The 12,579-nt window shown below is 49.4% G+C and overlaps 1 protein-coding gene across 5 annotated transcripts in view; it reads left to right on the forward strand.

The window, feature by feature from the left end:
• The window catches only part of GPC3 (glypican 3), a 149,251-nt gene extending 138,217 nt beyond the window's left edge, over positions 1–11,034 (forward strand). For 3 of the 5 annotated variants that reach the window (XM_040572768.1, XM_040572766.1, XM_040572770.1), the window contains one exon: positions 9,491–11,034. In XM_040572768.1, coding sequence (XP_040428702.1) covers positions 9,491–9,663 — 173 coding nt within the window. In that variant the 3' untranslated portion in view covers positions 9,664–11,034. The remainder of the gene's footprint in view (positions 1–9,490) is intronic. The other 2 variants (XM_040572767.1, XM_040572769.1) reach the window with 1 other exon arrangement.
• Positions 11,035–12,579: the final 1,545 nt, after the last annotated feature.

Below are 12,579 nucleotides of genomic sequence, written 5' to 3' on the forward strand. Positions count from 1 at the left end.
ATTTTGAAATGCTGATTTTAATCTATCAGAATAATAATGGTATTGGAGCTAAATATTTTGATACCGTTGGCATGTGAGTGTCTGGGCTTTCTTCAGCTGATAGCGTTGTCACCATTGGCACAGCCAGGCAAGATACCTGGATTTTTACAAGACTGCCCTGATTCAAGAGGACACTATCCTGCTGAGCACCTGCAGGCCTGGGTGTGCTGCAGGGGTGCAAGTCCCTTTGTGGCTGTTGTTGGGCTCCTGCAGCTCACAAAACCACAGCAGTGCATTGCACTGTCCCTCAGAGCCTGTTGGGGTCCACCTGGAAAGGGATGAACCAAAAAGTATGTGGGAGGCTGGCAGGCATCTCCCCCTCTCCCTGATGCAGGGAGACTTCCTGCCACTGCTGCATGTTGCCTTGCCCATAGGCTTGGGTAAATGCAGCAGATAATGCCCCAAATCAACATCTAGGGCAAAATCGCGTAGAAGTGCACAGTTTGCCATCTGCATAGAAGGGCCTGATAGGGAGCTGCTAGGAAAGAGCGCTCAGTGCAGGCACGTCGTGTGTGGGGAGGAGTGCCGTGGGTCACTAGCTTCTTTTCCCTTTTTTGGGAGGGTGAAAGAGGAGGGAGGCTGAAATGCATTTCTAGATTTCCAGGAAACATCTCTGTAATCCATTTTTATAGAGGATTTTGTGTTTTTCAAGGGCTTTACAAACTGGATTACATAGCTTTTTTATTTTGATTTTCCACTGTGATTGTGACATTCCTGAGATTGAGCCATGAGTGTTCAAGATAGGATGGAGGCGGAGGCATTCATGGACTTGGATCATGGAGTCCTCTTTCATTGCCACCTTGTCTCACTGCTTGGCTTATACCTGCCTGCTTGCAGTGCCGATGGATGTGTCTCTGTGCAATCGGATGCTTCTGTGTGACTGTCCCCAGTATCCTCCATGGCTGCACGCCCAAGCTGACCCAGGGAGGTGCAGGGCAGGAGTCCAGGGTCGATCCCCTCCCTCCCTTGCTGTTTCTTCCTGGGGGAGGGCCAGCCAAGGTGGTGTACTCAAGCTTCACCACGGTCCCAGCCATGGGCACCAGCTAGACAGGGTTCAAAACACAGGTCTTGGAGAATGATGGAGAACTAGGAAAGAGCAAGTGTGTTGAGCTGGATCCTTCACAGCACCACAATCTTGGTGTCCTGGTGCTCAGCTGGGATGATGCTGGGTTTCCCATGGGAGCTGCTGCCACCGTCCAGCTTTCAGCACCGTCATTCGAGCAGTGTGTTGGGACCAGGCTTTGTGCTCGGTCCAGGAGGGAGGCAGGGAGCAGGAACCAGCCCTGGTTTTGCGTCAGACATTACGTTCACTCGGTGAGCAGCTGGGTTTAATTTGGGTCGGTCTCTCTCTGCAGCCGTGCAGAAGTGCAAAGCCAGGTCCTGGTTTCAGACTTCAGTGACTGTTCCTGGGGCTCCTTCCAGCACACAGCACAGGGAATACGACCTGGAGCCATTAAAAAGTTCCAGTCTGTGAACCCAACCATTCTACTTCTATATAAAATCGGAAAACCGGTCATGGTGATGTTTCCCAGGGCCTCCTGCATTACTCCATTTTTATGGGTTGAAGTTACTTAGTGCTGTTTTAATGCAGAGCCAGGGTTTTATTTATTTATTTATTTTAGCAGCTTAGCGCAATTAAAAAAGCTGGGCAGTGCTGGAGCCTCTCGGCTCCCTTCCCTTGGCAGTGCTCTCACCTCAGCCCGTGCTCTGCAAATGCTCCTGGGCCAGCCAGGCTCCGGGCAGGGGCAGGGCAAGCAAAATATCTTTCCCTCTATGCCAGACAAGGCTGGGCAGCTGAGGAGCGCAGGACCTCAGGGAGCCGCTTTAGGAGCAGGGCAGGCTGGGCAAATAAGTGCAGCAGTGCCCAGCCCAGATTCTTGGGTTGTGACCTGACATCTCACTCCAAGTGTTTTCCTTGGCATCATGAATGGTGACCTGGTGGAGTCTGATTTTTGAGTGAGCATACACGTTGCACGAAGTTGTGCTCCTTTCTGTTTGAAGAGGCACGTTTCTGGTTGCCTCTTTGGAGCATCGATGCCAAGAACCCCAATCTCTGCGGCCTGGGCATGGTTCAAGCCTGGTTTCCGCATGCAGTGAGTCACAAAGGAAAATGTCAGATGTTCCTGGGTACCGTAACACCACCATGAGTTTTCTGATCAAGCATTGAGAAACATCCTAATGCCCCGAGGGCTGCTTTTACCGGCTGGCATCTGGGAGCCAGGGACCATTGGCATTCCCCTTACGTTTGCATTTTGGTGGGTCTCTCGAGTGCATGCATGTCACTAAATGTCCACAGCTTGGAGAATTGAATGTGAGGAAGAGCTGCCTGTCCCGGTCACTCTGTAGCAAAGAGCTTTTGCTACGCATGACAACAGCAGTTGAAGGATCAATCTGTGTTGCACTTTTCACTTGACTGTAATGCTTATGGAAAAGATGTAAATCGTCTATTTCAGGACCAAGTCAGACTTGTTGTGGAAGAAGAAATGACTCTATCCTGCCCCCTGGTTAGACCATTGGTTTCTATGGCAGCAAAATCTTAGGGAGCAAAGATGAAGAAGAAATGTTTGGTGTGATGAGTTGGTTTTGGTCATTAGAAGAAACTTGGAGCATTTCATTTTGCTCTGCTGCCACTGATAATGTTACCTCCCAAAATCAAGACTGTCCTAGATGTCACAGGTGACAGAAGACTGATCAGAAGGGATCAGTTTGTGGGTTTAGAACTTGAAGGTCTCCAGAGATAAGTGCAGGGAGAGGGGTGACTCCATGTCTGGAGGGGCTAAGGTGCACAGGGGATCTGGAGAGATGTTACTTGACCCTGCCCTACATTCTTGCCTCACTTCATATCTGTTCATATCTGTCTTTTGTTTCCAGCTTTTCTGCTCTTTCTTTCTTATTCTGCCTTTGTAGATGCTGTTGGCTATCCATGTTTATCTCTCAATTTTTCAGTTCTTCTCTCCCAGTTCCTTGAGGTACCAGCTCTTTTCCTGGACAGTACACCTGGATATCAGACAGGGGAATGCTGCTTCGTCATCAAAGTACAAGGACTCTGGTGCTTTCTATTAATAATGCTAATGAGATTTGTTAATTTTTAATAGATTACATGAACGTGTTTTGCTAAACACGTTTTTGTGGCTCCACTCTGTGAGTACAGTTCAGAAACTCTTTCACTTGCTGCCAAAGGAGAAATGATTAATGCAATTGCAGACGCCAGATTCTCTTCAGGGTAAATCTAGAGAGAACCAAGGAGTAAAGACATTTAATGAGTATGTTTTCAAGGTAAACATAGGTCCAGGTCACAAATCATGGTCCTTCCTCCCCTCCAGCCTCTGTTGAGGTGGGGTGGAGGGGTAGTTGCTTGAATTGGGATCATGGTGCAGCCTTTCTGCCCCATTCTGTGTGGTGTGCTGGGCTTTTTTGCCCCACTGAAAGCATGAGGACATTCTTGGACAAGACTTCTGTGGTGGTGCTGTGGGTTGGACAGCCAGGGTTCGCGTACAGGCTGTTCCGTAGAGCTTGTGGCCAATTGCCCTGCATACCCTGGGCACACCTGGGTTGTGTCATGACTTGAAGCTCCTCATCTCTCTGTGCTGGACAACCTGGACCTTTCCCAACTTGGCTCCAAGTACTCCCTTCTCCATGTGCTGGTGTCCCCCAGACAGCCTGGTTCGTACCTCCCTGTTGCTGTGATCATGGAGGATTTTCTCCCCAACCAGCATTGCTTTGCAGTGGTGCCTGTGGTCTCCGGGTTGCCCATGAAGGCACGTGCTGCAGGCTGCGGGCCATGCACAGCACACCAGCAGCCAGGAGGTGTTGAGCAAGCGAGTGGAGAAAAGTCTTGGTTTGCAAATCAGCAATCTCAAACCTGATTCCCTTGGGTTTCTGCCTGGGAAGTCGGTTTTACCGCGCACTGCTGAGCTGCGCCAGGCTCCCTTGGCCACATCGCCGGTGGCAGTGGGATGATGCTGAGCTGGATGTTTTCTTTTTTTTTTTTTTTTTTCTGTCCAAATCCATTTTGCCAAGAGCCGCACCTCCTAAATTGCTGCGGAGGAGGTGGAAAAGCAGAGGCACAAGACCATGCACATGCTGCGCATCCATCTCGGTGATCTCACAACCATGCCAACACAAGCGCCGCGGCCGGCCCCGGCTCAGCGCTTTAATTACGCGCCGTCGCGGCCACACCTGCGGCTGGGCTGTTGCAGCTCCTTGCGCAAGAAGATGACTGGCAAACCTGTTGGTGCTCCAGGATTTTAGTGGTAATAACCCACAGGGCAAAACCTCCCTGGTGAGATGAAACCTTGCTTGGCTAGACATTTAGAAGAGTTCAAGGTGTTTTGGAGAAGCAGAGGGTTGAAGATCCCAGCTCCCTCCACATAGTTGTGGCTGTGTGTGCAGTGTAACTCCGTGGATGTGTTCAGATGTTGCCTTTGTGGAGGCAGACGTGTGTTTGTAGTATGAAAGTTTGTATGAGAAAGCTAGGTAACTAGAGGCTGAGGTGAGCAGAGCTTTTAGTGTCCAAACAGGACTGGTTTGCGAGGGAATTGGGCTGTTCTTCTGGATTTCAGGTGCAAACACCTGTGATAATGAATCAGTTGGTGCTATAGAGATGGAGAGATGGCAACCAGGGTCAGGCAGTCTGATCTGTAGTACTCTCCAATGATTCACCTTGTAATGAGCTAAATAACTTGGGATTATTGAGCCCAGTAACACCTTTCCCTTTTAGAAATAGTCTTGCTTTGGAGACAGCCAGAGTCTCTTGCATCCTCGGGCAGTTAGTGTGTTCCCCAGACTGATAAGGCACACTGCTTAAAAAAATTAAATAAATCAGTGCACTCCAGAGATTGTAATACTCGTCCACAGTGGTAGCACATGTTCCTAGACCAGTCCTGAAGGATTCACAGGCAGATGTTCACAACTGACCGTGAGAACTGCAGGAGCCTGAAGCGCTGCCCTGCTTGTCTATGACCTTCCTACTGGACGTGTTCTGCGCTTACTGGAAACACACGGTCACGATCCATTCCCTGGTCCCGTCACACCACAATTTCCATCATTTGCAAACAAGGACCATCACCACATCCCTGTAAGTACTTTGGCCTGCTTGGCAGCCCCATTTTGTGAACACACTGCGTTAGGCATGATGCTTTTGCCCGTGGGGGCATCCCCTTTGCGACCCCTGCCACTGCACAGGCACCGGCAGAGCTATCAAGTGGTTCCATTAAGCGGTTTTCATGCATGGCCATCGATTATGAATGTTACTATATTAGGTCCATTGCTGGAGCCATCTGCCTTAGCAGGCAGGCAGCCCAGATGCCTGGCTGTGAGATGACATTCCCTGCCTCTGGGCTCTCCTTTCCTGGCTTGGCCAGCAGAGCTGCCAGTGCAGCCTGTGAGCCTGCTGGAGCCGGGCACTGCCCACTTTGATGTCATTTGCCGGACTGGTATTTGCTATCAGTTATTTTCTTAAGGCTCTCTTGTCCTTTTAGGGGTAGAAAGGGATGTTTCAGTAGGCATTGGTGTGTTTTGTACAGGAATGTGCGTGCCTGCTGTAAGGCTTCTAGCATGCCAGTACTTATCCTCCTGGCTTTTTTCTGTGCCAACTGCAGTGGAACTTATTATGCCAACTCCAAAACAATCCCCTCCTGGTTTAGCCGACTTTTGTAGCTGTGTCCAAAGCTAGTGCAGTTCAGGAAGAAGAGCTTCTTAATGATTTGTGCCCAGTAAGTTTGTGCAGAGGAGGTACACCTAGTTCTAGTCATAATCCATGGAAGAATGTCGCTGCTTCATATTGTGGATGTGGACTTTAGCAGGGGTTGGCAGTGGTTTTGGTCATCCACACTGCGAGCTGAGGCAGGAAAGACCATTGAAGCTTTTGCTGTCCTGTGAGCATTCTGTGCGGCAGCTTTGTGCTAGAGGGGCTTTGGTTACAAAAGATGCTTCCGGGGGGAGCGGTCTGTGTTCAGCTGGAGACCTTTCACAAGCTGCATGGGGACTCCAGGAAATGGCACAGCACGCCAAAAAAAAAAAAAATTAGCAGAGCTAATGATTGACTATTATTTTAAGGGTATTATCTAATCCACAACCCAGAGGACAAGAGGGGCCAAAATGAGTGAAGATTGAATATGTAATTAGTGCAGATTGTTGGTAATACCCTCTGGATTCCAACTGATTATAAACAGAAACAGATTTTTTTGAGTCATTTACTCCTCCCCACCCCCCCCACCCAAAAAAAAAAGCATTTGCAGGCCAAAGGGCCACTTTATAGCAAACTTAGAAACTACAGAACTTGCAAATTAGGGTATCACAGCTGGGGCAGTTCAGCAGAATGTGTCTGGGTAGTGGGGCTGTCAAAGCAGGGAGGCAGAGGAGCAGTCTACCTCTGGTTATTTTGTGGTGTTAAAGGCAGAATTTGGGATGGAAGAAACCAAATGGCATGTGTGGTAGTTTAGCTTCTTTTACCCTACCCGCCATCCTGCGGTTCCATATCTGTCATTCCCAGCAGCCATGGGACCCCACGGTACATCACCATGCAGTGATGCAGCAAGTCCTTGGGGACCGGCCAGGGAGCCTGACAAAGGCTGGGACTTGTAATGAAGCCCACCCAGGAAGTACCTGATTAGGAATATTTCTTAATCTGCGTTTTGAAAAGTGATTGTTATTGTCATTTGTTTTTAATGTTGTTGTTGCCTGGACTTGGTTGTCAGCTGGCCTCTCGTCAGTTATAGGATAATACTTTTTTTTCTTTTTTCTTCCTTCTATGTACAAAAGGTCATTAGAAATGAAATTAAATGGATTTGCTTCAGTTAAAGACCCATTATTAATACAAAATAAAAGATGTATGGCTAAATCCATCAGCCTAAAATTACAATTGAATATAAATAAGCCCAGAGAAGGAAACAGGGCAAGGAATATTTAAAACAACAAACGTCACACCCGAGCAAAAACTTTTGAAGCAGTTAAAGAAAGCTAGGAAAATCCCTAATCTCTGATGACAAGAGGATATCTATTCTTTTCTTTTTAATTTGGTCAAAGAATGAATGACAGAATCGACATTCTCACTGGGGTGAGGGTTCATGATTTCAAAAATTGCCTTTACTCAAAGTTCAGGTAAAATCTCAGAATTTGAAAATTTCCTCAGTTAAAAAAAAAAGTGTGAAATTGTCATTTTGGTACACTTGGACCAGACACTTCCAACCCGATTCAACTGCTGCATCGTGAACCAAACACTTTGATCTCATAAGTTACAACATTGCAGAATGAGACTTTAAATGGGAACCCTGTGTGCTGCTAAGGAGCCTGCTGAAACACTCTTTTGTTTCAAATGACTTTTCTGAACTGAAGGCAAAGGTAGTTACTCAGTTCCCTAGGATATTTTTGGTTTTGCCATAACGTCTGAAAGCCCTGCTGATGGGCTGCAGATCGCTGGCCTGGAGGTAGGCTGGCATGGGCCAGCTGGGGATGCCATCACTGTGGCCCCGTGGGGCTTCTTTCAGCTTTCAGGAGACTTTGAAATATGTGGGAGCACCTTCCAAAACGCAGCAGGGCGGACAAGTGACTTTGTCCTCTCCTGTGTTTGGAGCTGGTCAAAGTCACACAGTGGGAGCCGTTCCCCACAACCACAGTCAGGGCTCGGTCTCTCATCAGCTGCTTTTCTGCCTCGCTCCCGAGCCTCACAGTATGCTGCAGGTCCGTGCATTAGATAAAAGCCCGTAGGTGTGTGCTGCCCTGTGCCTTCAGAGCCCTGCGGGGCTGGCTGCTGGGGCAGGGGCTGTCCTTGTCCCCCCACCAGGGACATGGTCCCAGAGAAGCACGTGGTGCCTCAGGGGCAAGGTGGCCTCTGGGCCTCCCTTCCAGGGTGGCACTGGGGCCTGCCCTGCCCCACAGGGGATGTGCGTGCAGCTCTGTAGGGAAGCGGCCTGAGAGGAACAGCAGGAAAGCTGTGGGGAAGAGGAACCACAGTACCTGTGGGAATCTGATGGAGACGTTATAGATCAGTTTGCCAGGCAGGTTTTGCTTGCACCTGGCCCTTTGTGCTCCTTGTCAGCCATTTCTGACCCTCCTTCGTGGCCCTGGCTGCCTTGCTTGTCATGCTAATATTGTTATGCTTTTGTTTTGTAGTGTTTTGGTATTTTTATTAAGAAATACTGCCGGCGTGTTTGCCTTGGCAATGATCCTCATTGGATTGATGTGGCATTTTTAGCTGGAGTGTTTGTTCAGCCTCTTGGATTCTTTCTCAGGGGTGGGGTGGGATGATCCAAGCCCATGAGTATGCTGGTGATCCACAAGGGCTTGTGAAAGGCTTGAGCCACAGTCTCATCTGATGGAAACCACCAGCTTCCTCTACTTCCAAAGGCCAAGCTCTGGGGATGAGACTGGCAGGCTTAGAGGAGCCCCATCCAGGTGAGAAACCTGGATCCCAGAAGGAGATGGCAGCAACACAAGAAAGGGAGCGAGTGTCCCATCGCCCTCAGTCCAGATGCTCTGCAGGTACAAACACCCCATGGCAGCACCGTCAGCAGCACCTTAAAACACCTTTTGCACTTTTATTATTGGTCCTAAGAATTGCTGGTTTCTTGCCCTTCCACATTGCCTGCTTGGACTTTGTTGTTCATCTTTGTCCCGGGGATACCAGGGTGACTGGCTTACTGCTCAGCAGGTCCTTTGCAGCCAGTGATGGCTTGTTGCAAGTTTTTCTCTTGCTGATGATGTTGCAAGTTTTTCCCTTGCTTATTTTCCCCAGCTCCCACACTTCTGTGTGAGCCCGGCCAGGGCTATCAAAACTTTTATACTGGATGTTTTTTTGGGTTGGAGCTCCCATGTGCTCCATCTCAAAGTCCCTATGTTGCAACACCAGCATGCTGGTGGCATGAAATCCTTTCACATTCTTTGGTCTCCGGTGCTTTGATGAGGTGGACAGGGGATGGAATGGGTGTGTTGAAAGTGCTGTAAGGAACATATTTTGTACACACTTATGAAAGACTCCAGTAATACAGAGATCCTCAGGTCCTCAAACCAGAAGGTACTTGGTGAGCAAGGCCTGCTGCTGGCTGTGGGTTCACGGGGGATATTTGTGCTTGCCAGGATTTCCTCACTCCTGCATCCATCCTTACAGTGCGTGGGGTGCAGATGCTTTTTACTTTGCTAAACACCCACTCCAAAGCTTGGCTGTTTGTTGGGAGTAGCTCTTCAGCAAGCCAGACCCCAACATCTCTTCTTACTGGGGCACATTATAGTTGTGATTTTTTTTGGTCTTTCAAGCCTCAGTTTTGTTGAGGGGTAGTGGGAGGTGCTCTAAGACTGGGGCTGACTGGAGGGCTCCTGAGATGTTTGGTGAGCTCTTCTGGCCCATTCACCCATGCCAGGCCTTAGACTCCCCAGTGCCGGTGGGGCTGGATGCTCCCTGCGCCAGGGTGCTGGCTCACTTGTCCGCTAACCAATGCTCTCCTTCTGCTTTCAGAGCTGGCATACGACCTGGACATCGATGACACCTCTGCCAACAAGCAGCTGCTGAATCAGCAAAGCAAAGACGGTGCCGTGGTTCCCAGCAGTGACCCCGGCAGCGCATCCCCGCGCCCTGGCCCTGCTGTTGCTGTTGCCCTGGCCCTGCTGCTGCTGGGCTGCTGGCCCTGAGCGGTGCCAGCAGTGGCACTTGGTGCCTTTCCGTCCTTGTTTTTTCAGTGAGGAAAACATTCTGAACCTCTCCTGGAATATATACGCATTGCCAAAGACAGGGCAAATGACTTGAGTCACTTTTATAAAATAATATGGTATCTTCACACCCCCCCCTCCCCTTTCTCCCCCCCAAAAAAAACGTTTGTTCATGGTAAACTAGTAAATACATAACAGTGCTTTTTAAAGATAATCCTGTTTAATATAAGAAGGTTGATATTAAATTGTTCCTAGCAGTTTTTGAAGACTGAGGTCTGCCTTGCTGTTAAATTGAAGAGCATATTTCATCTTGAGTTGTTTGAATGTGCATGGGGTAAAGAATACTTACGATTTATGAAATACTCTCAGCAAATATCAGGCCCCTGTTCCCAGTTGACTTAATACAGATTTTTTTTCTGTAGTTCAATAAGTTTTTGTACTTACTCCAAAATCGAGTCACCCCTAGGAATCGGGCCAGGCGCATAACATGGAGGGCATGTGAAGACAGGAGAGAGAAGGTCAGATGTACAGCAGGAGGCAAGATGCTACGGAAGAGGAATGGCCATGCGCTGGGATCGCCAGGTATCCGCCATCTCCTGGTGTGGCTCCGCTGCCATCAGCCCCAGCCACGTCCTGGCACCACCGCTGCTGGCTCCTGTGTGCAGAGGGGCCAGACCTGCCCTGCTCCAGCCACAGGTCCCCAGGAGTCCCCGAGTGCTCCTGGCACAGGTAGGCAGCAATGGGAGGAACCGGCACAGGAGCTGGGGACGAGCATGAAGGAGGAGGTGCCTCGCCAGCGTGCTGCAGGCAGAGCGCAGGCGCCTCTCCTCTCTCTGAGCTCTGGCTGGAGCCGTGGGTGCCCACCAAGGATGCACACATCAGGCTGCTGTCTCCAGAGCAGATGGTTTCCAGACACTGATGCATGGGGATGTGCTCCTGCAAAGCACACCTGCAGCACGACAGGTTGCAGGTGGTTTCACCACTCACCTCCCAGCTGGGTCCTGTGAAGTCCTTCAGTGCAGACAGCCACATCCCCTACATCTTCCCTGGCAGTGGTGCGTGGGGCCCTGTGGCCCATGCAATGCCCTGGTAGTACTCTTTGAAGCAAAGCACCCCCTTTCCCATGGGAAATCTGCGAACATAGCTTCAGCCAAAGGACAGACAGCATGGATGTACACGCCGTGCTTTATGGGGATGAACAACAGGCGTCCAACACATTGTGCTACAAAGGAGGAACAGAAAAGGATTTGCAGAAGCCCAGAGGCAGATGATACTCTTTCTCAAGTGTGTTTTTTTTTTTTTTTGCATGTTACTTTGCTTAAGCAGTCTCTCAAATAAAGGTCAGTTGCTCTATAAATGGTGCGCTGCAAGTCACCTCCCCTGTGAGAGAGGCGATGCTCTGCGTTGTTCCTGGAGTGGGCAGCCTCGAAAGCCTGGCTCGGGGCTTGGGGCACTGCAGAAAGGCTTCTGTTAGGCTGATTAAATGGATGGGCAGGGGCCAGGGAATGTTTGGTTTGATTCCTGGCCAAAATGGTTACATACTTCAGTTTAAGATTCTGCTTTTACTGGAGTGATTATATCTGCAGTATCTTAAGCTGCAATATGTGTGTGTATGCATGCACGCACACTCACACGCACGTGCATGCTTTAAATATTTGTGTGCCTCTGACCTTATAAAACAAAGAAAAAACCAACGATGTTTGAGAGAAAGTATATAAATCCAAACCACGCAATTAAATGGTTTGGAGAGCGGAAACTTCACCTCTCCTTACTTTGAAGTGGTGGGGCTGATCTCGCTGACACTGTTTTAAAGGCTTGCGACTGTCTGCCGTGCTGTGATTCATAAGCCATGGCAGAGAAAGAAGAACGGGCTGCTCATCACACGGCTCTGCATGGGGACGTTAACTCCCAGCCACCCGCTCCTGATGGAGGGGAGCGGGGCTGGGCTGAGCTGCTGCGGGACCTGCTGGCTGGCAGCCGAGAGATTTCCTCCAGACCTCAGACACCCCCGTCCTGCCTGTGTTGGAGTGAACTCAGGGGAGGTTGAGCAGCGCTGGTGCCGTGTTGTTGCCAGCAGAGGCATTTCCTGATCCTCTTGCTCTTGCGTTGGCCCAGGTCTCCCCATCACCCCTGTTTGCACCGCGGCTGGCTGTGCCAATGAGCCTCTGCTCCACCAAAGGGAATATTTTATTAGAGCCACTTGAATTCCCGTCACTTCTTCCCTTCTTATCGTTTCCTTTCATCCCCCTGGAGCACTGGGGGTGGGAACAGGAAGGCGGTTGTGTTTGCTTGGAGGCAGTGTGCTACGTCTGCCCTGGCACGTGTCTCTGGTGCCAGAACAGGAGACGTTCTTGCTTCCAGTACTGTGTTGGAAATATTGCATGTACTGTTTTTTCCTTGGATAAATAGCAGGATGGCGCAGCGCATGGCACCAGCTTTTCTGCAGTGAACATCCGGAGTGCTTTCTCTCAGGAAGGCAACGCAGGCTGTGCCTCACTGGGCATTTTACAAAGGCTGCTTGGTTTTCCCACTCTGCATCATTGCAGTGTGATATTGATGCTTGTCAACAGAAAGCCCCTCTGTAGCATGCTGAGCCCATTTTCTCATTGCATGGACGTGCTGTTTAGCAAAGCTATGTTGTTTGAGACTTTGTTATGATAAGAGATCACAAAAAAAAAGACAGTTTTTGAGCCCTCTATCTGCCAAGTTTCTAAAATAATGCAGTATAACTTGGGAAAAGCTGTTGATTTATGCCCTGCAGTGGGTTTGTGTGCGTATGTTTTCACAAGGGTTTTGCAATAGTTTGTAAGCTTCATGCAAAATTTCCTTTTTTTTTTTTTAACCATAACTGAGAGTTAACTTACCCACCACTCTCCCTGTTGCCATCTCAAAGTGCTG

This window comes from Cygnus olor, chromosome 13, assembly GCF_009769625.2.
Source record: "Cygnus olor isolate bCygOlo1 chromosome 13, bCygOlo1.pri.v2, whole genome shotgun sequence".
NCBI lineage: Eukaryota > Metazoa > Chordata > Aves > Anseriformes > Anatidae > Cygnus > Cygnus olor.